Source organism: Streptopelia decaocto, assembly GCF_964273445.1.
Source record: "Streptopelia decaocto genome assembly, chromosome: 13".
Lineage (NCBI taxonomy): Eukaryota > Metazoa > Chordata > Aves > Columbiformes > Columbidae > Streptopelia > Streptopelia decaocto.
This window is the reverse complement of record NC_138668.1, coordinates 13,930,731-13,956,987: the sequence shown is the minus strand read 5'-3', so window position 1 is coordinate 13,956,987 and position 26,257 is coordinate 13,930,731. Positions and strand designations below refer to the sequence as shown.

The following is a 26,257-nucleotide window of genomic DNA, read 5'->3' as shown; positions in this document are numbered from 1 at the left end:
AGCTGTTTCACATTGAACTTCCAACATTCAGTGCACACACATACACCAGAAAGATCAACTTTTGTGCCTCTATTTCCTTTATATGGTCTCTCTTGGTCACGATGTCTACTCAGCCTGCACTTTCAGACCCTGCTCTGAAAGCTCCTCATGTAGAAAAGGGAATTATAACCACTGGGAAAACGGTTTATGTCAAATATATAGGCAACCTGTGTCCACTGCATAATAGCTGGTAGTGGGAAGTGGGAGAAACACATCTATTAATTTGTGAATTCCGCCTGGTTTCAACTACACAGTCTAGTATATGCAAAACAAACAGGAAGAGCCGGCAGGGAACGGTTGTCTTGTGTTTGCCCACTATGAATTCTGTTGTCAGTAACTTGGTAACTTTGCTTATCTCTCAAGATAAGCTTGCCAAGGTAGAAGGAGGTACTTGGATACGCCACCTTTTCCTTCACAATTTCTTCCTCCGTGTAAATGAGTGAAGGAGGAGGCAGGAATAAAGGCAACACCACTTTCAGACACATAGCACTGCACTGAAAACACCACCACCACCACCAAAACCTCACCCAAAGCACATCAGTCCAACACAAGTCTGAAAAGCAGAACCTGGATTTGTTTCCAGGAAAAGCCTGAAGTCGTCTGGCAGCCCGTTAGTATTGCTTTAAAAATATTTATTCTTAGCTTCTAGCTAAGATAAAATATGGATGACAACTGTACAACAATTAAAAACACAAGTAAGAGAAATTGAGTGAGAAGAAAGGAGTCTATTTTTACCAGTAAATGTTTTCTTATAGTGACACTATTATATACTTACTAGCAAGCAGTGCCTTTAATGCATTACGTGATGAAGTAGAACAGTCAATTTTCCTCTTTCTAGTCACTTAAGTTATAAGCAACATCATCTTTTGTTTAAAAACCAAGTGTTCTGTTTCATAGCACAATTCCACGGGCAACCCCAGCTGCATGAGGGGAATGTTTCAAGTGACTCCAGCTCCAGTGCTCCAGCACAGTGCAAGTGAGGCTGCTCACGCGTCCAGGGGCCGGCTCACCCTGAGGCATCGCTTTCTTTCCTGGAATCCCTGGCAATCCACAAGCAGGGCTGCCTCCTCCACCAGTATCCCAAGATTCTGGCTTCTGCTCCGTCAGCCCCAAAGCTGCGAGCATCTCCTGAGAGCCACTTGTAATTCCTATTCCAGTCTAAGCACAAGGTGATCACCAGAGAATAGGTGATGGACAAAAGATGCAGCCAGTGGAGGTCTGTGCCAGTCCCTCCTGCCCAGAAATGTGGAATATACGAGCACATAGAAACCTGGAGTTTTAGTGAAAGGTGGGGACTGTTCATGGCACTGGATATTCTTGTGTATGACTCTGAAGTGATTAGTGAACACAAGATATTTTTGATGTTTGGTAGTTGTAACAGAGCTAAAGCTGATATCCAACAGAGAGAAAATGACACTGTAAGAGGGATTACAATGTCACCAAATGCCATTTACTCTGATCGAATTGCATGTAGTGTTTGGTGGAGTTGGTGGCACTTAGACTGCTGAAGCAACTCTTTCCGTGTTTCTTTAATTTTTAGCAAAACATGAGATTCCTAAAACCTGCACAGGGCCACCAATGCTGCACTTCCAAAGGGATGAAGGTGCAACAAAGTGAATTTTTGAGTAGTAACCAACAGTGTTTTGCTCAACATAATTGCTGCTATTTGTGTGAAGACTTCAGGGATATGGATGGTGTTGTTGGAATTCACTCTGGTAATCTCTAGGAGCAGGAAAAGCTGCTCATAAACTTGCATGTACAGTCTGATTCTAAAGAGTCATGGTCTAGTTGATTTTTAGGTAACATCTGAAACAAATGTTAACAGCAGCCTGTGCAGAACTGTAACAGAAGGTAAGACACCAAGGAAAACAAACATAAACCAGCTTGACAGTCATGTTGGAACAGCCAGATTCCTCACCAACTTCAGCACTAAGAGCTGATCCTGAGCAGCAGGTGAGACCTTTCAGCCCTCTGAGCAAACAGAGGCTGTACCAACACTAAAACCTGCCAGGCAGCCAAAGAGCCGAATTACAGCCCTTGTTCTTCTGGTGAGTAAGAGTAAACAGCATCACCCAGCTGGTGATGGCCAATATTTCAATTGTTTCGTCATATATTTTGTGAAAACTAAGCTGAAAACGGGCACAGCTTATTACTGATGGCTTGCTAGCAGCTATGGTGGTTCCCAAACCTCTTCAGGAGAGAGGGCTCCTGGGGTGCGAGCAGTTACCCCAGGGGCTCACCTGAGCTGCCCGCAGAGGCTTTATAAACACAGATTTCCTCAGCTCTCCACACACAAGTCTTTCTCTCCTCGAGTCCCGGGCAGCTCTGCCCGACCGGGGCACCCGCCGCCGCTCCAGCCGGCCCGGGCTCGTCCCTCAGCAGCGTGGCGGGACCCGGAGCCGCTCTCACCGTCCGAAGAACCCGCCGCTGACGGGCGGGAGGCGGCGCGCCGGCCGCGGTTGCCCAACCTCTGGCGGCGGGAGCGCAGCGGGACGGCTCCGCCGCCGCGAAATGGCGCCTTCCCGCCGCCCTCCGCCCGCTCCGGGCCGGCGGTGCCGGGACAGGGTCCCGCCGGGGGCCGCAGCTTCCTTCCCCACAGACGGCTCGTGTGGGGGCTCCGCCCTGGGTCTTCCCGAGTCCTGCCCGGGGAAGGCCCCCTTCTGCCGCCGGACGGCACCGTCCTCCCGCCCCTTCCCTGCCCTCCGTGACAGGGCAGCGGGCAGCGCCGTGCGCAGCGCTCCGGGACGGGTGTGCTGAGGCGGGACGAGTCCCCGCTGCCGGGCACGGAGCGGTCACTCCTGACGCGGGCAGCTCCCGGCCCGCTCCCGCCTCAGCCGCCCGGACGGAGCGCGGGGGCCGCCCGGGGCGCAGCCCGCCCTGCCCAGGGACCGCGACCCGGGGCCGGGCCAAGGCAGCGCTCACAGGACCCGCCGTGCGCCCCCGGGGCGGGTCGAGAGCCCCCGGGCAGGGCCGGGCGGCGGGATGCCCGCCCGCCGCGGAGTGGAAACGGGCGGGGAAAAGCTGCTCCCGCGCTCGCCCCGTCCCTCCTTCCCCACTCACTCACACACACACACACACACTGACACACACACACACACACTCACACACACACCTCTGCCCTGGCAGGCGGCTGAGGGGCACTTTGGGGAATTATTTTCTTTCCACACCCAGTTCGCTTCTGACATCATTTCTGCGGGAGGGCGGGCAGGAGGCAGCAGCCGCAGCCGCCAGCCGGTCGCTGCCCGCGGAGCTCTGCCCGCCGGCCCTGCGCCCGTGAGTACTGCGGGGGACGCCGCGCTGAGCGGGGCGGGGGTCTGGGGGGGATTTGCCAGCGAGGGGAGGAACAAACCTAAAAAAACGGGGGGAGGAGGGAATAAAACCAAGGATTTTGTTTACTACAAAACAAACTTCTCCTCGGCACGTCGGCGGCCGCGGTGCTGAGCCGTCCCCCGGGGCGGCGGGTCGCTGTAACCCCGGGCTGGGCCCCCCGGTCCCGCTCCCTCCCGGGGCTCCGGCCGCGGGACCCGCGCAGCCGCTCGGCATCGGGCATCGGGCGGCGGGACAGGGCGGGACAGGGCGGGACGGGACGCGGCCGCTCCCGGGTGCCCGACAGGCCGCGCCGAACCGGCGGACAGTTCGCGCTCTCCACGGGATGCTTGTGTGGTGTTTTTTTCTTTAAAGTACTCTGAGTGGGGTTTGCGTATGCTACAGTAACGTGGGATTGGCTTTGGCAGTTGACACCCCCCCTAGTGGAGAGAAAATATAGATAATTCAGTGCAGATTTCGGTTGACGAAGTTTTTGACAGTGTTAAAAAGTTTTTCAACTTGAGTCAAGCTACAGTTTTCATAAGCCAGTCTGCCTTACTGCTGGATTTATTCCTGTCTGTGATGTCCAGAGGAGGTTGTTTGCCAGGTACCAGACAGGCAGCTTTCAGTAACATGGGTTGCTTGTAATATATTGAATTTAAGAGATCAGTTCCTTGTTTGGACATCTCCAGCGGAACAGCGCACTGCAGTCCTTTCCCCAGCACACAGACCCAGGGTTTGCTCCTGCTCAGAATTCTGCGACCGTGAAACCTGCAGTTTGGCCTGCCTGTGAATTTCTTGGCAGAAATATTTTGTTCACATGCTGCAGGAATGTCTTCCCTGCACCCCCCCCCCCCCCCCCCCCCGGCAGTGATATGTAAATAATCAGTAATTATTGCAGTTGAGCATCTTAGAAGCATCTTCTGGCTTGAAACAGGACTGTGAAGAATCACACTGAATAACTGCAAAATACACGCTTTTCTTTAGGAACTTTGGACATAAACAGCTGTGGTTGGCTAATCTTCATCAACAGAGAAAAGGTAGCACTTTCTCTTCACTTTCAGACCCCATACGTACAGTGCTGGTATGTTAGCTATGTAAAATAAGCATTCTTGCCTGCTGGAGCAGATGTTTTTTCTATCAAGTAAAGCAGTCTGTCATGACTCTGCCATCCAGACCTGCTCTGTGCTATTGATTTTGTAGGCTTTGCTGGCCGGGCACGGTTGGGTGGTTTGAGAACAAAGCGACACAGCTGGGCTGCCAGGATGGAGGTGACAGGTGCCTGCGGACACGGACAGGCAGGAACCCGCACGGACTGGGGGGGAGAGCTGGGCAGGAGTTTGGGTGAGCAGAGTTGCATTTTACTGGAGAGCCCAGCTACTTTTTGGTAGGAGAGTGTGTGACAAATTAAACGCCATGCTAAGGAATGCAGCTGGGGTGTAGGTGCTTAGCACGGCTGGTAAAATCGAAGTGGGAGTGGAAAGAAAGATATATGGAAAACATGCTCACCAGAAGCTGATGTGAGTTTATTCAGCATGAGGTTTAAAGTCTTGACCTGTTACCTTTCTTCAAAGACACTGAATGAAAGAACTGTTGCTGTCCTCTGCATCCCTTTGTGAACTTGCAGAATAAAGGATGAACTGTTGGGATACCTGAAGGAAGGTTCGTCCTCCATGCTGAATAGAAGTGTGTACAGATTTTGTTGTGTCAGCTGCATGGCTTACATGGATGTTACCAGGTCAGCTATCTGCCCAGCCGGGGAACCAGGGATTATTCTGCTGATAGCCATCCGCTCAAGGTGAAGTACAGTAATACCATGAACACTGGTAGGAGGCAATCAGTTTCTTATGAATATGCTCATTTGGGAAGGAAAACAGTCTGTTAATATCAGTTAAAATAAACATACTATCAGCAGACAAGATGCTACTGGTGGTGTATGTATTTGTGGTCTCTGGAAAGACTTGTAAGCACCTAAATAGTGTTGATTATGCTGTGGATCTGCCAGTGAGGAAAAACAATGTATTCTATTTGCTTACACATGTTTTAAACCTTGTTAGTAAGGGAAGTTGTTGAACAGACTGAGCAGGTCAAGACTGAAGGCTGCTGCACCGTCATTCCCCTGGACAGGGGTTCTGTCTCAGTTCTTAGATGCAGTAGTTATTGTTTCTGGCCAACATTGCTTAAAGTAAATTACTATCTCAACCTTCAACTTATACCCACTTTCAGTTAATGCACTCTTCACCTCTTGATTGATGAGCATCTCTTGCTTAACGGTTGCCTTTATATTTCTCTTCCTTCCATTGTCATGGCTTTTCCTTTGATGTCTGTGTCAAGGTTGTTTCCCATTTTGAGTTTGATGTTCCTACAATGAGTAGAAGAATGTTGTACTGATGAGTCCTACATGCATATGTAGAGGAGCAAGACCTTCCTCCACTTTTACTAAGTATATTAGCCGTAGTTTGGCTCCTTTCATGATGCTGTTTCCCTGTCCATTTAAAAATAAGTGGGATGGCAGCACAAGGAGACATTTCCCTTTTCACCTCGGTGTTTTGTGTATATTTTGGTTTTCCACTTACACATAATGTTCTATCTGTGTCTTGAGCATCATTTAAGACATGACACCACCACATAAATCAGTACAAGAATGTCTTTAATTAAAGAGATAAGTAGGTCTCTGAGGACAAGACCTTTTATACTGCTAGCTGGCAGGAGATCTGCTTTCCAAGTCCCACTGCCGTGTTCCTGTTGGAAGAAGACCCACCAGAATGAGGCACCGTGTTATACAGGAACTAATAAGAAAGAGATTTACTCTGAAGTATACCGAACACTTTATACAAAGTCCATGGAATACTTCAGCACAGCCAAATTTGAAAGTAGAAAGGAATGCACAGCTTTTATTGACATCAGATTTGTCTCAGAGGGGAAGCAAGGGAAACATAAGCACAGCACTAAGGAATTCCATTCATGGAGCTGTTGAATGTTTGTGAGGGTTGGTTTGTTTTTCGGATGCTGAAAACAAACAAGTGATGTTTGTGGTGGGATCTCAGTCTTTGCAATTTTTGTTGAAAGCTTTACTATTTTAGAGGGAAGATAATTTTGTAAAATGTATCACAGTATCTTACTTTTTAGAAAACAGATCTTGCTGGGTGGGATTCAAGAGAAAGCCTGATGGCCTAAATTCATCCATCAAAGGAATTATTATTTCTTCACTGAATGGAGAAAATGTAATTACGCCTTTTTATTTTGCCTATGAAGTTTCACGGGCAGGTTTAATGACGGTATGTGCACGCCAGGTGAGGCCTCATAATTTGGGTGTGACCTTAAAATACAACCCTCTGGCTGTGTGGAGATGTTCACATGAGTCTGTAGGTGGGGCAGAAAGTGGACTGACTCAAACACCCCTCAGAGATGGCTATAGGATATGTATTTATGGTTTACTTCATTGATTCCTAAACACTGCACTGATTACAAATTAGAATGTAAAAATGACATTCCAAAGGAAGGGTGAGTATTAAATCGCATCATATGCTGCAGTATTGCTGTGAAACAATAGTAGTAGTTGTGGAAGAGTTTGCTCTTTTTACTTTATAGCCAACTGTTGTACTGTCAACAGAGATGTATTTTCACACTCTTCCTAGATGATGTGTAAACTCTGAAAGAACTAAACCCAAAATTTCTCAATCCAGAGCTGGGCAAAGCCAAATCAAAACAAGCAGTTTGAAAATTTTACAGCAGCAAATCTAACACATGTAATTGCTGGCAATTTCCATAGAGCATCTGCCAAAGCTAAAACAATATCAGCTTTCATTTCTACTGAATTAAACGCATTGCTTTCAATCTGGAAAGACAGACTTTTTCTGCTTTTGTTTGTTGGTTAATTAGGTGGAACAACATAAATCAGTCGAGCTGTTGTGTTGTATCTGGAATAATCTCTGGATAAGCAGCAGTCTGTAGTCAGTGGAGCTCGGGGGCTGGGATTTGCTCTCAGGGCTATATTAAAGTCTAGAGTTAATGCTGCAGGTATGCTTTTAGTTTGCTTTTCACTGGATCAAACTGAGGACACATTCAATCTGTCAACCTGATGAAAAGGTCAGGTATTATACTTGCTCTGTCCCTGCGCTGCCGAGGCATTGAACGGGGACAATCCTGACAGCCAAGTGTGGCTGCGGAGTGTTTGCAGGGGTGAGGCCGGGCCACACCTCAGCTCAGTTATTTCCTTCAGCAGCAGGTTCCCAGGCGGCCGCTCATGGCTGGAAAAGCTCATTGTATGCCCCATGTCATTGTCCCTGCTCTGTGAATGGAGCCAGAGACTGCAAAGAGCTCTGTGATTCCCGACCACTGCTCGGGAGGGGCTGTAGGTCACCCTCAGAAAAGGGGACAGGCCTCGCTCGCCCTTTGTACCTTTACTGCTCACCTGAGAAGTTAATCCTCCCTGAAAGCCGATGGTGGGTTGTCAGTCCCATCCTCACTGTCTGTCTTACTCTGCCGTACAGATCAACAGTCGGCTTTGCTCCCAGCATCGCCTGAGGTCTTTGGAAGACAGGAGAGGATTCAGCAGAGTGCCAAGGGCATGTGTGTCATGCGAAAGCACGTTGAAAAACATAGAGACCTAAAAGAAACTGCTGAGGTCACCATCAGAGGGGTGCAGAGCTGGAGCTCTTGGTCCAGCACAATCACTGGGTCCTATAATCCTTTTTTGTGGAGACAGGTCTTTTTTTCCCTGCTGTGGTGATTGTAAGGTTGTTCCAGAACCTGACAGCTCTAAGAGTTACAATTTCCATCCTAAATGTGCTCACAGCTGATTTATAGCCATTTATTTTCAACTTTAGGTTAAACAGTTCTTTTCTCATCCATGTGTTTGTCCTGACCTGCAAGCAAGTGTATCCCCAGTCTGTCTTCATCTTTGAGAACGAACAAGTCAGAACTAGAAGTTCTTGTCTTGTTTAGCTTAGGAAAACAAGCTTTTAGTGCTTTTAGACTAGCTTGATTGTTAAGAAGGTTTTAATGTATGCCACAGTTTTGTTTATCCTGAAGTGGTATCTGGTATACAGTTTTCTTTAGAAAACTGGCTGTATGGAAACGGTGCGCTGAATGCCTGGAACGATGCATGCTTTTTTTTTAATTTCCAAGTGTACAATTAAGCTGTACCCATACATACTTCAAGTTACAAACATTTTATAACATGTTTTGCAGATGTGAAAGCTGAGAGAGTACATTCATGTTTTGTAAGAAACCAGAAACTGCAGTATACAAACTGTTCCTTCTTTCCAATTACTGCTAAATCTTCCCAGACAGTACGTGCCCTTTGCGAACTAATCTCTTGAGCAGATTGCTTCCATGGGGTATCTTTCACTAAAGACCAGGTTTTGTTAGCATTTTTGCCAAGGCACGTGACTCTCGGCATCAACTGAAGGCAGATGAGCAGATGGTAGAAAGCACAAGCAATGACTGTGATGTGAATTAGAGATGAATTGCGACCGTGTCAGGTGTTATTTAGCAATAAGGCAGCCTGCTTTACACCGCTGTCTGTTGTGTTGAGATTTAGAAGCAGACACAGAACAGGGTAAATCAGAGATTATGATTATCTAGCGTGAAAGTGCAGTTAGAAGAAAAAGTGCTTTAGGGAAAAAGAAGGCTATATAAAAGATTTACTTCTGAAGAAGGTGCTGGTTTGTGCTGCTAGAGGAGAATAAACATGGTCTTTCTGCTGAACACACAAAAATCTCCAAAGAGCAGTTTTGAAAAGATGAAGGCTTAAAGACTATTATTCAAATATTGCCTGTAGTCGAGGCTCTGTCAGTAGAGGTAGCTGCCTTCTGTACCTGCTAACATGTTTTCTCAGCATATACCAACTGTTACGCTTCTCTTCCAGGTTTTGCTGGAGTATTTGGATAGACCTATTTCAAATCTTTTAAGCCTAAGGCTGTTTTTTAGGGTTTTCAGGTAGACATCACAAGGCTCGTTTTCCCTGTAAGTGCCACTTCCCCACCCCATGACAAGGCATTGTGCTGGTGTTTTCCCGAGGTCCTGCCTGTTCTGTTTGCTCCGTGTGCCCACAAAGGCTCACGGCACAGTGACCTCCCCTGGCACACACGGTGGGGCCGCAGTGGAAGGAGCGGCAGGGCAAGTCTCAACCCAGCCCCAGCTTGTCTGCAAATAAATGACTGAGAGAGTTACAAAAGTGGCAGCAACGCTGCCATCCCCAGGTCAAAACTTTACTAAAAGCATCCCTAAGAAGTTAGAAACTTCATCTTCTTTGGGTCTCAGTACTCAAAGCTAGCACTTTACGGTTTTGCTGCAATTTTTTCCTTGTTTTTGTTTGGAAATGTGTAAGATAGCAGTGTTATAATTTCTTAAACTTTGGAGTTCTGGCTTAGTAGCATAGATCTAATAAGGAAAACAGGGTGAGAAAGAGTGGAGGAAGTCCAGGGAAGATTTGCCAGGCCCAGCTGTAGGCACGGTCTGTTCTACTTGGGTAACCAGGTAGGGTTTCTGAGGAGGAGCGAAGGTTTAGTGTTGATGAAGCAGATTCAGAAAGAGCTGCCAGGGTGCTTCATTATCCCTGACACAAGGGCAACAGGTAAAACCTGAGCTTATTCCCTCTAAGATTGCCGTTGTTCAGGCAGTCCCACTCAGTACCAGCAGGATGGACAGACACCCAACTGCTGTAATAACAAAAAGGCTTTATTAATCTATAGCGGGACATTTGTATTAATCTTGATGAACACAAAAAGCAGACCTCAGGGCTTTGCTTGCAAGGGGAGATTTTCTGAAAGAAGCTGGATAAAAACTGGGCCATACCCCATCTTGCCAGTTTGTCCCCCAGCCCCTGTATTTCGCTAATAAAACACATCAAGCCAATTGCTTTAATTGTGCCGGAGCACGCTGGGTTTTAACAGAACCTGCTGCAAGGGCACCGGCAAACTGAGACCTGGCAGAATCATTGTACTTCCATTTTCTGGGGTTGTATTAAAAAAGCATTGTAGTTCAAATAGAACTCTAGAAGATACTGTGAATTAATTTTTGCTATATTAAATTTATTTTTGCCTACATGCAGTGAGTGTATGCGAGGAACATTGTTTCATTTCCTTCTGATTTCCTTGCTTTGTGGTGAAGGCCTTTGAGAAGTAGCTGGAAGTGCAAGTGAGAAGCTCTTTTCCTTCCACAGAAAACAGGCAGCACAAAGAGCCAAGGCCTTGAGTGTGTTCTCTGCTCTTAAGCAAAAAGAGCTGATGGTGTCTGTGCCATCTGGGGGCTGAGGGGACATTTGGCACTCTTGATTCCAAGTCCAGCATCAAGGGATTTATTTCTTGAAGAGCGTACATTGTTCTTCATGCTCAGCTTCATACCAGGAAAAAAATGGGTGGGAGCCTGGCTGCTATGTAGACTGGTAATCTTATTTTACTCTTCTCTCCTGGGTTCTCATCCAATATTGTAGAGGTCTAGTGTGAACGAACCAGCACTTCTTCAGGGTTTGGAGCTGGCTAAAGAGATGGCTGGTTGAAAGAGGACACGTTGTTTCTGAATTGACTGTTAACCCTGTAATACCTGAGCATGAAAACAGATCAGAATTGGAATCTACACCTGAACATGAAGAATAGGTCAGTGAGGGTCCAGTCCTACAATATATTTGATTTACTGAAAGCAGACAATATGTGAGCATAAATAAGTTCCACATCCATTGGTAGACCTGTATTTTTAATTGCTGAATCACACGTATTTATAAGACTTCAGTAGAAAACAAAACTCTGTTTCTGTGTAGTACACCTGTGAGCTCTAACAGTAGCAGCTCACTTCACGCACCAAAGAACTATCAATGTGTTTTTCAATGATTATGGGCAGCAAAGCCTTTGCATGTAGCTTATACATGTAGATGCAATGTTATCTTCAAGATCAGCACTCCTGTCCTGAAATGTTTCAAGGCTGCTCCCTTAAAGTAAGGCTCCCAAGTCACCATCTAAAATAGAGCTAGATTGTGTTTGTTGTATTTCCTTTTCCAATATGCATTGATGATACAGGAGAAAAATAAGAAAGAAAGGTACAGGGACGTGTTTCTCCTTTCTAGACTTCTCCTTGCACAGAAGAAGGATTTTTCTATAGGTGACACGGAGAGGATCCAGATGTGCCACAGCTGGGGCACGCGCACAGCAGCACACAGGAGGACAGCGAGGAGGAGCCGCTCGCTGGGCAGCGCGTCCCAACAGCCCTGCAGGGACAGACGGGATCCCTCCTCAAAGGATGGGTTAATGTATAGGTACCGCAGACTGGGAATAAGGTCAGAGCAATAGTCGGCTTGGAGAACACTGAAAGGACAAGGTGAAGAAAGAAAGTCTAAGAGTTTGGATATTATCTGCCTTGTTTTAAGGAATATCACTCAGTAAATTATACCTTGTGATGTTGGTGTTCCCAACTGTTAAATTAACTCAGAAGGAATAATGAAATTGGAGAAAGTTGTTTCAACTGGTATAATTATTCCCTTGGTGTTAAATTTCCTGACTTTCTCGTCCTTTGTGTTGTTTGATAATTTAGGCATTAGAGGATTGTTGTAATCCTCAAAGCTAGTTTGGGAGAAACTCTGCTGCCTGAACTTCCTTCGCTTTTGTTTCCAGTTCTGAGAAGCACCCAAGAAAAAACAGAACCCTCATATTTTGTAAAAGGAAAAAAAAAAGTTAATAGTAGCACTCTGTTCCTTATAAACTGTGGAATTTCATACAAGTTTAGAGACAATGGTCCAGGCAAAACATGAGCCAGCTCCTGAGTTCTCTGTCATGAGACACCATGAGATGTGGCACAAGAACGCTGAACAAAACGAAGTGGTGATCATGTAAATCCAAACATCTTGTGACGCGTCACAAGATGACAGACTTCTCATGCCACCAGCAGACAGGCTTTTTCTTCTGGCTTCACATATGCAGACTTAATTACAACACCGAGGGGCAGAAGAATTGATAATGAAGGCGGCTTGCTTTGATTAAGTTTTGCACCGGTGACCTCAAGAAGGTTTGGCTGAATTGAATCCGCAGCGATGGGCCAAAGACCTGCTGTTCTGGTTGCAGTGGAAAGCTGCAGGGACGGGAACTCGTTCAGCAGGATCCTCTCCCCTTCCCTGGGTGTGTGCTCAGTGTGGGTGAGGATCCTGCTCATCGCCAGCCCTGCTCTGTGCAGAACCGGAGCCGTTTCGCAGGGTTTGCACCGTGTTTCTAGGCGTGTAAACCAAGATTGTCCACGGGGGCATTTTCTTCATGCGTTGACTCAGATGATGATACAAAAAACTGACATGGTCTTCGGAAATGAGGGCAGCAGAAAATGTTGTGGGAGAAGTTTCAGCCTTCTTGATGCAAATGAGCGCAGGATGAACACAGTGTGCTACGTACGCGTTCCTCTGGTTGCAAAAATCAAATATGCACAAACATGGGAAATAGCCTGGCAGCAGAACTGAACCGCATGGGAAGAAATGCAAGTGTGGGCTGTGGAGCTGACATCTGGACTGCAAAGTGGTGATAAACCTTCTGCTAACAACTGTCAAAGACAGAGCTTTCCTTTCTGCTCGCGTGCTGTGCTAAATACCAGAAAAATTTCGAATAGGCATGTTTCTTTGTACTGCTGGACATTAAAGATAAACTTTATCTTAAAGATAAACTGAGGCTTTTTTTTTTTGCAGGGTGTGTAGTTTGACACAGGGAGGCAATCCAGTTTTGTGACATTTGCCTTCTACAGTACAGAACTGTTGGGAATCCGGGGCTGGATACTTTTTCTTTTTACTGTGCAGATTGTGGTGCTGTTTTATCTCGTAAAAACGTACTTGTCTCTGCACGTCTGGTTTATAGCAAAGGCCTTTCTCAGCCACTCTTGTGAGGCACATCAGCCTCCCAGAACAGAAGTGCAAATTACTGCTCCCAATAGTCTGTTTTACTGAAAAGATGATGGATCGGTGTGACTGCTGCAGTCATCCTCCCTGGGCAAAATCAGGGAGTGTTACCCAGACACAGTTCTGCACTAATTGAAAAAATCTCTGTTGTTAGTGTAGCTGGCCTTCTGTTTTCAATGTGGTTTGTGTCAGTGTCCTGCAACGTCACAGCGTTTGTGGGAAACCCTGTTACCGCAGCAAATGTGGATGTGTTCAGCAGGGTTCTCACACCTCGCTCCTTGGGGATTCAGTTGCACTCTGCGCTTGGAACTCAGCTGTACCTGCACTTTTCTGCTTTGCAGCAGACTTTGCAAAGTGGTGTTAAATGCTGAGGCTTGCGGTTGAAGAATCCATGTTGACATCCAGTGTCATCCTCTCTGTAACCCCAGAATCTGTTTTGAAGGTCCCACGTGATGAGCTCAGTCCGATGCAATGTTCTCTTTTGTCAGAGCTTTGCTGGAGATGAGTGCAGGGGCTTCCCGAACAGCCCGGGATGGGCAGGTCTCTGGTCCACACTCCTGCTCCAAGCAGGGACTTAGTTTGGGATGCTCTGGGCCTTGCTTCAGTCAAGTTCTGAAAATGTCCAAGAATGGGGATCCCACAGCCTCTTGGGCCATGTGCCAGTGCTTAATTGTGCTCATTGAATATAATTAATACATTTTTCACAATTGGAATATTCCTTGTTGTAACTTGTGGCTGTTGCCTCTAGTCTTTTCATCGTGTACTTCTGAGAAGAGTGGCTCTATTATTTCTACTAAAGATAACTATAGTGTGCCCAAAAAACTTTTTTTTTGTGTGTGTTTGTGTGTAAAAACTATTAAAAGAATTCAGACTTCTTTGGGGAATGATGAACAATATCTGTTGCATCATCCTGATCTTCCTCCATGCCTAAAGGCGGTTTGGTTAAAAATCATCAACACCATGACCTGAGAGCATAATACATATTGCTTCAGATGATAGGAAGTAAAAAATGACTCTGCCTAGGAAGCTTTTTTTGATCAATACAAATATTCTTACCTATAATCAAGAGATTAATACAGAAGAGTTGAGCAATGGTTTGTTTAAGAGCAGGACTCCTGTAAGAGCAAGAAACCTTTTCATGGCAGCGTGTGTTAGCACTGGTAACAGGACAGTGCTCCCGGAGCTGTAAAACAGCCGTGGAGAAAATGCAGCAGAATCCCCCATCACTTCACACAGTGATGGCAGCGAAGTTTTACTTGAACAGTCTGATCACAAGTGTGATGGGAGCGGCTGAGGGACCAGGGGGTTCAGCTGGAGAACAGGAGCTGAGGGGAGACCTTCTGATCTCTGAACTGCCTGAAAGTAGATTGGAGCATGGAGGGCGTTGGTCTCTTCTCCCAAGTAGCAAGTGATAGGACAAGAAGAAATGGCCTCAGGTTGCACCAGGGGAGGTTTAGATTGGATATTGGGAAAAAATTCTTCATGGAAAGGGCTGTCGGGCATTGGAACAGGCTGCCCAGGGCAGGGGTGGAGTCACCATCCCTGGAGGGGTTTAAAAGGCGTTTAGACAAGGTTCTTAGGGACGTGGTTTAATGCTGGAGTTGGGTTATGGTTGGAGTTGATGATCATGAGGGTCTCTTCCAACTGAAATGATTCTATGATTCTATCATCATTCCTATGCACCTTCTTAATATAGTTGTTTGCAGATTCTTGTTCAGTGTAATAACACCAAGTACTAGAGTCCCAAATTTAAGATTTAAAAATGCATTTTCTGTTCTTATTCACAGCCCTTTTAAAGCAATATTTTCTTGTGGTGCATAAATCAAGTGTAAGAGATGATAGGATTTTAATGTAGCGCAAATTGCTGGTTGCCCTGTTGAGCAGAACAAGTTCAGGCAGGTCAAACAGCAGTGCCAGCCTATTTGTTCTTGCAGGTGCCCTCCGTTTGAGTCCAGAGCCGCTGCCCAGTGACACACTGGTGGTTTGGTGAGCTCCGGTGGGGGCTCCAGCTCCTGCTACGGCAACCAGGAACAACCTGAAGAGAACCCTTGAGAAACAGTTACTGGTGAATAAGAAACAAAGAGGCCGACAGCTAGTGTGCAAGATAGGCTGTTACCACTGTGTTTGGTTAGTAATGAACTATGAATGTAAGGATTCTAAATATTAACACAAAGAGCATTCTCAGTAATTCTGCATGTGGCACCATGGCTGTGTCCTTCCCTTGCTCACGGAGGGCGACGGGTCCCCAGGCAGCTGTGGTCAGAGGGATGGGAGAGGGAGACGAATGGTCTCCAGTCTCCAAACTTCCAATTCCAGCGATGTCTGGAATGGAGGAGGACCGGTTGCTTAGAACCAAGTCCAGAATTTCTGCCTTGAGAGGGATGCAGGTGCTGTGGGAGCTCCTGCTGTCACTGGCAGCATTGCAGGAGCAGCTCCGGGCTCCGTGCACACACGGCGTTTAGCTGCAAACCCCTCCTCACTCCTCACTCCTCACTCCTTGGGCTGTGATGGACCAGAGACGCTCCTTGGGCTCCATGGGGAGAGCAAGGTGCTTGGAGTGTCTGAAGTCCACAGATCTTTCTGTGCTCCTCTGGGATCCCCGCTCAGGCCTGACAGATTGGGTAACAAGTTCTCCTTGTCTTTTAGCTGGTATTAATTACTTGGAGTTGGTCTGGTTAATTCCTTCCTCCAGCGTGTTTCATTCCCGTATCTGCATATAGTTGTTGTAGCACGGTGTGCACAGACGTTGTAGCAGCTCATGGAAGGAGCCATTGCCAGCAAGTCAGGAGGAGGGATCCAAAACTGCCTGGTAGGAAGAGTCTTGAGAGCAGAAACATCAAACTATTGTTTCTGTCCTTTATTTTTTTTGCGAAGACAGAACCACCTTTTGCTTTAATCTTGGCTTTATTTGGGTTAAACATGAAATATCTTCTCCTCATCACCCATCCACGTTTGTCCATCCTGTTAGAAACACTTCTGTTTATGTCTGAAAGCAATAAAACACAAACATTCACTTGACTGAAGATTAAGTGGATTTGTCTCTGCTGGCAAGTCTTGACTTTGCAAGATTGGTTTTAATTAGGTTACATTTTTCTGTCTCTCTTTATGATGCTTCATGTAATATGATGAAATTGTATTGTTATTCTTAAAATAATACTGAGTACAATTTGATTCTCTCTCCTTATAAGGCAGATGAGTGGTGCGTTATTGTCTGCTTAGATACCATCTGTGCAACAAATGGAACTCAGAGAAACCCAACCGCAAGTCAAGAGAGCGCTGTGTGAGGACCAGTACATTGCACATTGAAAATATTTTGATGTGGCATTATGCAAACCCACAAAATATCTTCTTTTCCTTCTTCTTTCCATTCAAGAAGGGCTTGATAGAGCCATGAATGACATTTCTAGAAGCAGAACAAGATTCAGAGGGTCTTGAGTCATCTATAGAATTGATTCTTTGGAGGAAATTACCACTTTTGTTCTTTGTTGTGGCTGAGAAGGCGAAGTTTAACAGTGAGAAAATGGGAAGGCATAAAAACTTGAGTAGCTACTTTCCTTATTTTAGGATTTGACTTGGCTTTCGTGTACAGTCATTCCAATTAGATGGAGATTCTTAAAAAAAAGTCATAATTGCCTTTTCTTCTGGATATTTGCTGTGTTACATGAGTGGGATCATTTGACATAAGAAAATGTGTCCAAAGCAAAGGAAGTGGAGAAACATGAGCTAATGTACTGATGAGTGATAACGTGCAGGTGATGCTACAGAATGGTGCACATGAAATACAAAAAAAATGTCTGCAAGGCTGCAGATTCCTTATAGAATATAGCATATATTAATTGGCAAGCATTTTTACACAATAAGAAGAAAAAGATAATAGATATACAAAGCAATTGTACATTTCTGTGTGTTGGTAACAGTAGTTTTCCCCAACCTATTTGTTATGTGCCCACAGATTTATTGGGGATCGCAGTTCAAATAAAGTTTGTGGTTCCTTTGTACATAAGAATATTTTGGTTTTCATTTGAGATGTGAAATGGTAATAAATGGGTTAGATAAGGTATGAAGATAATAGGGGGACTATGAAGAGTATTAAGTGACTGAACATAACATAACTAACTGGATTATTGTATGACTAATGGGTTTATTCAGCTTTACTAGTCAGAGTAATACATTTGAGCAAGCAGGAGCGTTAAGTCATTCATCCAGAGATAAAACTTGTAACTATATGAGCAAAGGGCAACCGAAATGCAACCTAAGGTACAACAGAGCTGGTGCTAAATCTAGGAAGTCGTTCTTGATGTGCTTAATGTTGTTCTACAAGCATCCTCTGGAAGCCCATGTTTCTTTGTCCTTTGAAAGCACGGTTGAACCAAGACTTCCCCAAAGCCCGTGGCAATTCCAGCATCACATGCAAATGAGGCTGGAATTTGAAAAGTGCTTCTCTAAAAGTCAACCTGAAGGAGTGTTTTCTGTCCTCGCTGGAGAAGCGCATGGAAAGACTCTTGTGTGTGTCTCTACCCAGTGCAGCCGGCCCGCGGGCAGGTTGCAAAACGTGCCTCTTGGCTTCATGTCAAGTTGTGATTCATTTTAACACCAGCGATGCTAGTTACGTATCACACACCCCAAACAGAAAGCCATTGTGCCGATGGAAAGTCTGATTACGTGAAATCTTTTCTCTCTGGGGAAGGACCGTGTGCTGCAGACTTAGTGCATGCGGCTCTGAAAAAACCTGGCGCTGACCCAGGCTGCTCAGTGAAACTGCAGAACGACAGGTGGAGAAGTGAACGGCTTATAAAGATTGATCTAATATTCTCTTGTTTTCAACAGATTTATCACAGACTAAAGCCTCCAGTGATCGAGGATGTTGATTCTTCTGGCTTTCATTATTGTGTTTCACATAACCTCGGCAGCGCTGCTGTTCATCTCAACCATTGACAATGTGAGTGTCATTTCTTCTCCTTTTCTCTCAAACACATAAAAATGAAGTTATTCTCTAGTTGTGTTCATCTTGCATATCGAAAGCATGTAACTTTGTTAGGCACACTGGTCTGCTTACACCTTTTTGTAACAAAAATGCCCTGAATATGCGTGTTGCTATACAGGGAGGAGACTATACACATACACCCTGTACATTCGTATGGCATCATGTTATAGCCCCATGTTATGCAGCTGATCTTCTTTCCTGTGAGGCATTAATAGTTGGCCAGGGAGTGTATTTACAAATCCTGCCATGCTTGCAGGGCGGAGGTGTGGGACTTGGTTAAATAGAGATGAGGGAAAAGGGGAAAAAAATCTGTCGTCCTTTTGTGTCAAGCACATGAAGTCAATTAGCTCGTGACCAATCCATGGGGATAATTTCAGTCAAGGTACGTTTGCCTCACAAGTGGTTATCCAAGATGCCCAATTAAGTCATGAAGCACACACCATGAATCTACCTGTTTCCATCCAGTTAAGCTGTTCCAGGACAAAGAATTAGAAGAAAGAATTTGCCTTCTGGTGTTGACATCTAGCTCTTAATTGAATTTTCCTCTTCCCAAACCAGCCCACTATCCTGACGGGTACTCTTCACTGGGCACTGGAGTCTTTCTTTCCCTAGTAGGTTAAGTGTATATACAGGCTTTTAGAATAAAAAAAATATATATGTGCTGAAAATATTTTCGTGTACTCAGTGAAGCTGGTTTGAATTCCATGGTCTTTTCCAGGACCGCTCCAAGTGAAATGATGTGTTATCCACAGCTTTATATTGCAAAATCGTACAAACTCAGATGTTATCTTTCAGTCAGCTGGTTGATTTGTTCCAGTGAAGCAGGTCATGGACTGAGCACTACAGCACTACAGGTTGCCTTACCCTGCTGCTTTGAATATTTAGAAAGCTAGGACAGTGGACAAAGCAACTTATTCTGGTTCAGAACTGCTCCATACAAATCAAATTATTATAGAAATAAAACCCCATGCCCTCTGCTTTATGTCATTAGCTGCTTTTAAGCAGTCACAAACTTTCACTGTGTAACCTTCTATTAGATTTTATCGTCTTCCGAGGCTTTTTATAGTAATGGAAATAACTCTGAAAGGGTTATATGGTGCTCAGAGCTGAAAAAGAATATATTGAACTTGGACTGCAGAACCCAAATGAAAGGCATCCTGAGAAGGGAATGCTTTTTCTTAAAACACAGTGTTACCGTTACACATATGCCTACTATCAGAAAATTTTATTGTTTTATTGCATTATTGTTTGCAGAGCTGCACCGTAAGCTGTGAGGTTTCTGGAATGTCTGTTTAAGCAGCAGATGCTACCAGGAGTCATATTTAAAAGTCGTATTTTTCCAGCACCAGTCTCAAAACAAAGGCCTGGGTAGCGATCGGAATGGGAACGGGTTTCCTGAGGAAATGCCACTCGTGTGGGGCACTCACGGCATTTCCCAGGCTACCGTAAAAATCTGTTCAGGCACCGTGGTACCATTTTACGTTAAGTGTTAAAATATCAAAATAGAAATAGCACAGGAAGATCTCAATTTGTCACTAGCCGCTCCCAGTCAGATGCCCTCGGGTACAAGCTGCATTTACACATGGATGGCACAGCTACATCACGGTGAGATTAAGTCAGGTCAGTGTCAGGAACCAGAACATCTATAAAGGGTTTCTGTTCGCAGATTTATGCCCTGCTGTTTCCTGTGAATTAAAAAATGCTGTGCCTTTAAAGAGCTGGGCATCCTCAACATGGTCTGGAGGAACAAAGCCAGTCTTGGCCAGGTACCTTAAGGAGTGAGTAATCACTGAGTAGCCAACATTTCTGCCCAAACAGCAGAAAATCCCATGTGCTTTGGGGTGTTTAACATTGCCATCTGTTCCCTTTTCTACTGCACATAGCTTTAAAATGAAAATGACGTGAATATAATACACAGTTTATTCCAAAATGCCATTAGAGCTTGGATTTAGTTTGAATGATTAATTATCAAAACTGAACAGGAATTTGTGCTGGCTGATGTTTCTGATCAGGAGACTGACAACTAAAGAGTGTGGGGGGGGTGTTGTTTGTTGGTTTGGTGTTTGTAAGAGCCTTTTACTTTTGTTTTGCAGGCCTGGTGGGTCGGAGATGTTTTTACTACAGATGTCTGGAGAGTGTGTACCACACATAACAGCACCTGTATGGCCATCGGTGATCATTTCAGCGGTGAGTGTCTCTCCAGGCCTCTGTCTCAGCTCCTTTAGCAGGAGGTCTGGGGGAAGCGCAGTGAAATTTGTGGGGGAAGTAATATATTTGTTCAAAAAGCTGCATGCTCTAACTACTCAGATCTTCTGAAAACTTTGATACTGGCTTCTCATTTTGAAAAAGCAAACTGTTCCAACAGTTTCTGTGAGAGGAGAGCAGAGGGAACTGTCAGGTGCACTTGAAAGCTCAGTGCAAGAGAGCAAACGTGGGCAACTAACAAGGAGTGCTAAGGAGTTCTGCAAAAATGAGATCAGGTAAAAAGAGTGAAGTCATCTGAAAGCGTGGCTGAAGTGCTAGAACTTGTCTCAGAACTGAACTTTAGCTTCCAAAGAGGGACCCCAAAGTACTGGCTGCACACAGGGATGGGGGAAAAAGTGGAAGAAAGTCAGAACACAGGTTTTAATAAAGAGGCCTTAATATACAGCACAGCCAAACATCCTGCTTTACAAAACCCCCCAAATTTCTCAAATGTTACATTTGCTTTATTTCTATACTTTCAGTCTTTGTGTATATGAAAGAGGTAGATGATTTGAGGAGCCATGTATCCATATCACAGCTTGGCTTTCCAAGCATCAAGTTGGTTCGGAGCAAATCCGTGCTGCACGAGATGATCCATTATGCACAGGCATAGCTAAACTAACACCAATGTAAGGAATTTGCATTTCATGTCTTGTGTTACTGTGCGTTCATTGAAATCAGGTACCCGAACCAGCTCAGGTACGTCTGCTGTTCCCAGAGCTGCTCACTGCAATCGATTGGTCACTTCACCTCCCAATTATAGAGAAGGAACTGACAGGATGAAAACCCTTTAGCCAAGCGTGGAGGTCGTGGCTGGTTCCATCTCAGCAGGCAGAGCTCCCTCCAGGCCTGGCGGGGGACTCGTGTCGGCACTTGGAGCCCTTTGGGACACCTGGCAGTTCTCTGCTTTTAGTGCGTAGGTTGGATGTGGTGTGGGAGAAATAGTCTCTGCAGTGTTTTTATTCAGGTTTAGTGAAAAGCTTTGAAAAACCCTTAAAGCTCTGGCTGAGTACCCAGGAAGGGGAGAAGAGCCACTCTGAGCAACGTGCGCCTGCTGAACTGCTGACAACTCACTGCGCACTTCTGGACGGGGTGGGAGAGAAACTGTATTTTTAATCAAGGCTGCTTTTTTGTTTTTGCAGAATATCAATCAATTCAGGCTGTCCAGGCCACCATGGTCCTATCTACTATTTTCTGTTGTGTGGCATTTCTGGTTTTCATTCTTCAACTCTTCCGTCTAAAGCAAGGAGAAAGATTTGTGTTAACCTCTGTTATCCAGCTCCTGTCATGTGAGTGATTTTTCAACAGTTGTGACTTTATGATGTTTGCATGAAAGTAGGAGAGGGAAGGGGAAAAAGGGTTCAAAAAGAATGAGCTGCAAGGGGAAAATGGTTTCAAAAAGAATGAGCTACATGAGAAATTTGTAGGGCTCTTGAGGTCACAGCTTGTCCTTCAGATTTGTTTAAACAGTGAACTGCTCCGTTCTGTACTGTTTAGGCACTTAAAACAAGGATGACATCGCTGCTCAGAATAAAGTCATTTAAACCTTGAAGGGAAAGAATCTGAGATTCTGAACTGGTTGAACAAATTAAATAACCCTGAAATTGTTACAGGCAGGTACTTCCTGAATTTTTTGTTAGTCTTTAAAACTCTCCAGATGTTTCAAGTCATTTGGTGTTCATTGCAAATGACATAAATACACAACAGCACTTCACATTTAATCCATGCCAAAGAAACTGAAAACGTGTCCTGAAATGCTCCCACTTCAGTTTGAGGATGGAAAGTGAGTGTCTGCATAAAAGGCCGTTGGTGGAAGCAGCTGACAGAAGGAAGCCAGTGACTGGTTTTCATGCACATTGATAATACTTCAAGCTGCTGAACTTGACAATTTTCTTCGTTCTCCAGGTCTGTGCGTTATGATTGCAGCTTCCATTTATACAGACAGGCACGAAGAGCTACACAAGAGCGCCGCATACTTCATTGACGTGTCCGGAGGCCGATACGGCTATTCCTTCGTCTTAGCCTGGATCGCGTTTGCCTTCACCCTCATCAGCGGTGTGATGTACCTAGTATTAAGGAAGCGTAAATAAATGTCAGCAGCTAGTTATTTCTGTCACTACAGTACAAAACCAAATTCCAGTAACCATTTTGTATATAATCATTTACATGGTTTTGTAGTAAAGGTATTGTTTCTCTACAAATGTACTGTGTTCTTGATATCAAACAGAATTTTTGAACAAGGCAGGTTTCATGGAATGCCTGGCACCAGCAGGTCAGGGGGCTGAGCAGGACAGAGCCGAGTAGTTTATGTATTTCATCATCATACATGATTTTCCCTTTACTAGACATTAACAGTTTGTTCCTGGCCTCTAGTAGATCACAAACAAGGCCCATGCAAATTAATTTGTAATCAATGTGCTAACTGTATTCCTGGACCAGATGTATCCCTTTGGGGTGGGATAAATATAGGGGGAGTAAAAAATGAGGCCCAGATCACAGTGAAAAAGCGAACAATTCTAAAAGGCCAAAGCTGTCCGCAGTGCATCTGTTCTGGCAGAGGCCAAGGGTTGTGCTGTTTATAACGTGCAGTAAGTGTCATCGCACTTTTATTAAAACCACTTGCTTTGCAGAAGTAAACAACCCCTTTTTGTAATCCAGCTAATTATTCCCTTGCTTCTCTTTCACATTTAATTTAAGCATAGGGAGCCTTTGGTGGGAGAATTCACCAGCAAATTCACTGGACAACTTGGGACCAGAGTAGTCTGAGCAGTAAGAAATACCCCACTCACCTCCTTATTTTGGCATCGTGTATAGTCTTTTTGGAAGGAAGGAAGAAAAGGGAAAAAAAAGCATTACCTTGCAAATTTCTAAGCAAATTAGTGATCAAGCAATGCCAAATTTGAGATTTTACAGCCAAACTCAACATGTTTATTACACCGGGCTTGTATTATACAATGATTTCATGGCTAATATATCATTTACAAAAGAATTCCCTGAGTCTGCCCATTAGGAAATTGGCCTTTCAGAAAGTCATTCTAAATTCCTTTGTGGGTTTTACTTGAACTAAACACTCCTAGCAAATAAATCCAAGTGCAATTACTATGCTTAGGAATTCCAGGACAGTTTTTTCAAGCTGAAATGACTTGGTGATTTCTATTTTTCAATAATTTTGTGAGAGAAATCTGTACTGTAATACCAGGCTTAACTGCTCAGCAGTGTAATACTGGCTTTGGCTGATGGTGATGTTGGAGCTGGGAGCTCAGTGTGAAGAATGAATGAGGTGCCTTTTTCTGGTTAGTCACAGCTTTGATGCTTAAATACAGATTTGCCTTTGTAAAAAAGCACTAACCATGTATTTATTTCAGTATATTCACTACAGCTGACCCAATACACAGGCAGTAAAAAAGTAAACAGCTTTGGAATGAGGTTTTACACTTAGTGTAGAACAAATTCATTGTTACAAAGTAGTGCAGCTCTCCTAAAGTTGATACTTACTGCATTATACATCAGCCAATGGTCTGACCCATTCCTGCAGAGAATTCATCCTTGATTTCTCACAAAGCAGAAGTTCGGGTGCAGAACAGTCCAGGAACTGTTTCCAATATGAGTAGTAGGTCATGTAGTTCCATCTCCATTCCATGAACGTCCTAAAATTATTTGGCACGTACTACTTGTGTTTTGGGAGCAAAGCAGGCCCAACGAGACTCATCAGACCAGTAAGCAGCACAGCACATTATAAGTAATAATAATAGTAAAAAACCCAAATCGGTCTGAGCAAAATGCATTCTCACCAGCCTGGCGTGATGCTGATATTTTTATCAGGTTGGTTGGTTTTGTTTTTTCCCTCCTATGGAAATGCTCTGAAGTTCAAGAATTACTACCCTGCTTTTTTAGAAAATGTTTTGACAGTTTGCTGAATACATTTCACCTGAATTTGCTAGCATGAAGAATTTGTCTTCAATAAGTACGTGCAGTTTAAGGTTGAAAGCAGACAGACTATTAACCAGGCATTTTGCTAGTTCTATTCAAACATGAAATAGGGAAATTCTTAAGCAACTATGGATTAAAAACATCTTATATCTAGAAGACTGTCCTGTAAAATTGTAAATTAACCTGTTGTGCCTCTGACTTGAAGAGTTTTGTGCCTTAATAATGCTCGGGTCATTTATAGACGAAATATTTAAAATAAAGATGTATATATACATGAACACAACAGCTCAATTCCACAGTAAAGATCTGTCCCTTTAATTAACAGCGAAAAGCGTGCACACCAGGGTGAACAAACAGCAGCACACGCGGGATGCCACATAGAACAGAACAGGTGGGAATGTTGTACATACCAAGAAAACAAATGCCCGAACAGCTCGAACTAGAGTTTGAATAGGACAAATATATTTTAGGATATTCTTTCTACCTGATATGCCTTTCAAATATACCATTTTCTATGCTCTCTTTATTCTGAACGTGTACATGAAAATAAAATTAAAACAAATTCTTGTCCTGTAATAGCAAGCTCGATACATTTAGCAATCTGACCTTGTCTTTAAGCCTGGGATATATTTACACAATTTTGGACGAGAAATAGTGGAGTATTTGTGTGAACAGGTTAAATTAAATTCTTTCTGCCTGTACTAGAACCACAAGCTGGTTATTTTTGTCCTTTGTTGAAGACCTTCCAGGGTAAGCAGGGAAAATACTAGTGCATTGAACATTTAAATGTATGGTGTTAAAAGACCAGACACTGAGTGATGCAAGATCCACAGATGCTCTGATAAGTAGTTGACTTGTAAGCTTATTTTTTTTCCTCATTTGCAGAGGCAGCTGTGGGTTGAAGATCAGGTTGAGGGCCTCGAGCATGAGAGAAAATAACGTTAGAAACAGGCCAGTGACTTCTGTATCTGCTCCAGTCCAGGCTTCAGGTTTACACAGAGATGGTAACAATACAGACGGGTTTGTACAGACTGATCCAAAACGGCCCCTCCCAGCTCCCCAGAAACAATTTCCCCAACCCCATAAAACTTTTGCTTTCTAATCATAGTGAACACAAGGGAAAAGTCCGAACTATTACAATATAACCTAGCAGCTGTGAATCTACCTGGACTTTTTTATACGCGGCAAGTAGGCACCTGAAAGGATGTACAAGAAACAAATCTTGGAAAACAACTCTAGAATGTTCATATCAATGTATTTTCTGAAATGTATTTTTTGATGTATTCCATCCAAGATGAAGGAAAAGTTCTGCAGTACTTGGCTATGAGATATCTTAAAAAAATGCACTGTAAGTGATAGGAGCTGTGCTGCTTAGGCATTAGCTATGTTATTACCCCAGCTCCATCAACAATTCATTTTACACGGTTCTTAATGGCTTCAAAATAACAGAGGGAGTACAGCAGTGTTGTCTTGAGCTCTGGAAGCTTGTGCCCTTTAGCTAAACAGACAAAACAAAAAAATCCTTCCTATAATTTCTAAAAACAAGATGATTTGCTACCTTTCCAAACGCTAAAGAGAGCAAAGATCCCTAAAATCATGGTTCATCAGTGCCACTGAAATAGAGGAATTAATGAAGCTGAAAATGTTACGATGTTTTTCGTTTCTTTCATATGTGCAATAATCACCTCCGAAGTACTAAGATGAAAGAAAGGGAAATGCGGGACTAAATTAGTTTTCTAGAAAGGCTTCATTTTGAAGGCTGCAGAACCAAGCGTGGAACGGGAGCTCCCTGTGAGCTGTCTGTGACAGTGCCATTCCCCTCGCATCCTGCACACAAGCCCCCTCTAGTTTCAGGGTTCTGAGGAGGGTCTGTGAATTCCACAGCG

The 26,257-nt window shown here is 44.4% G+C and overlaps 1 protein-coding gene across 1 annotated transcript; it reads left to right on the top strand.

Annotated features, from left to right (window-relative positions):
• Positions 1-3,093: 3,093 nt before the first annotated feature.
• Positions 3,094-24,653, top strand: EMP2 (epithelial membrane protein 2). Its single transcript, XM_082064565.1, has 5 exons — positions 3,094-3,312; positions 18,041-18,152; positions 20,291-20,384; positions 21,584-21,730; positions 22,347-24,653. The coding sequence occupies exons 2-5, from the start codon at positions 18,075-18,077 to the stop codon at positions 22,529-22,531; spliced, it is 504 nt and encodes a 167-aa protein (XP_081920691.1). The 5' UTR covers positions 3,094-3,312; positions 18,041-18,074; the 3' UTR covers positions 22,532-24,653.
• The last annotated feature ends 1,604 nt before the right edge of the window (positions 24,654-26,257 follow it).

Bases quoted from the DNA above. Each gene is read 5' to 3' on its own strand.
- EMP2 (XM_082064565.1), top strand. From the start codon at position 18,075: ATGTTGATTCTTCTGGCTTTCATTATTGTGTTTCACATAACCTCGGCA. The intron at 18,153-20,290 runs GTGAGTGTCATT...TTTGTTTTGCAG, and splicing joins TCATCTCAACCATTGACAAT to GCCTGGTGGGTCGGAGATGT. The intron at 21,731-22,346 runs GTGAGTGATTTT...TTCGTTCTCCAG, and splicing joins TGTTATCCAGCTCCTGTCAT to GTCTGTGCGTTATGATTGCA.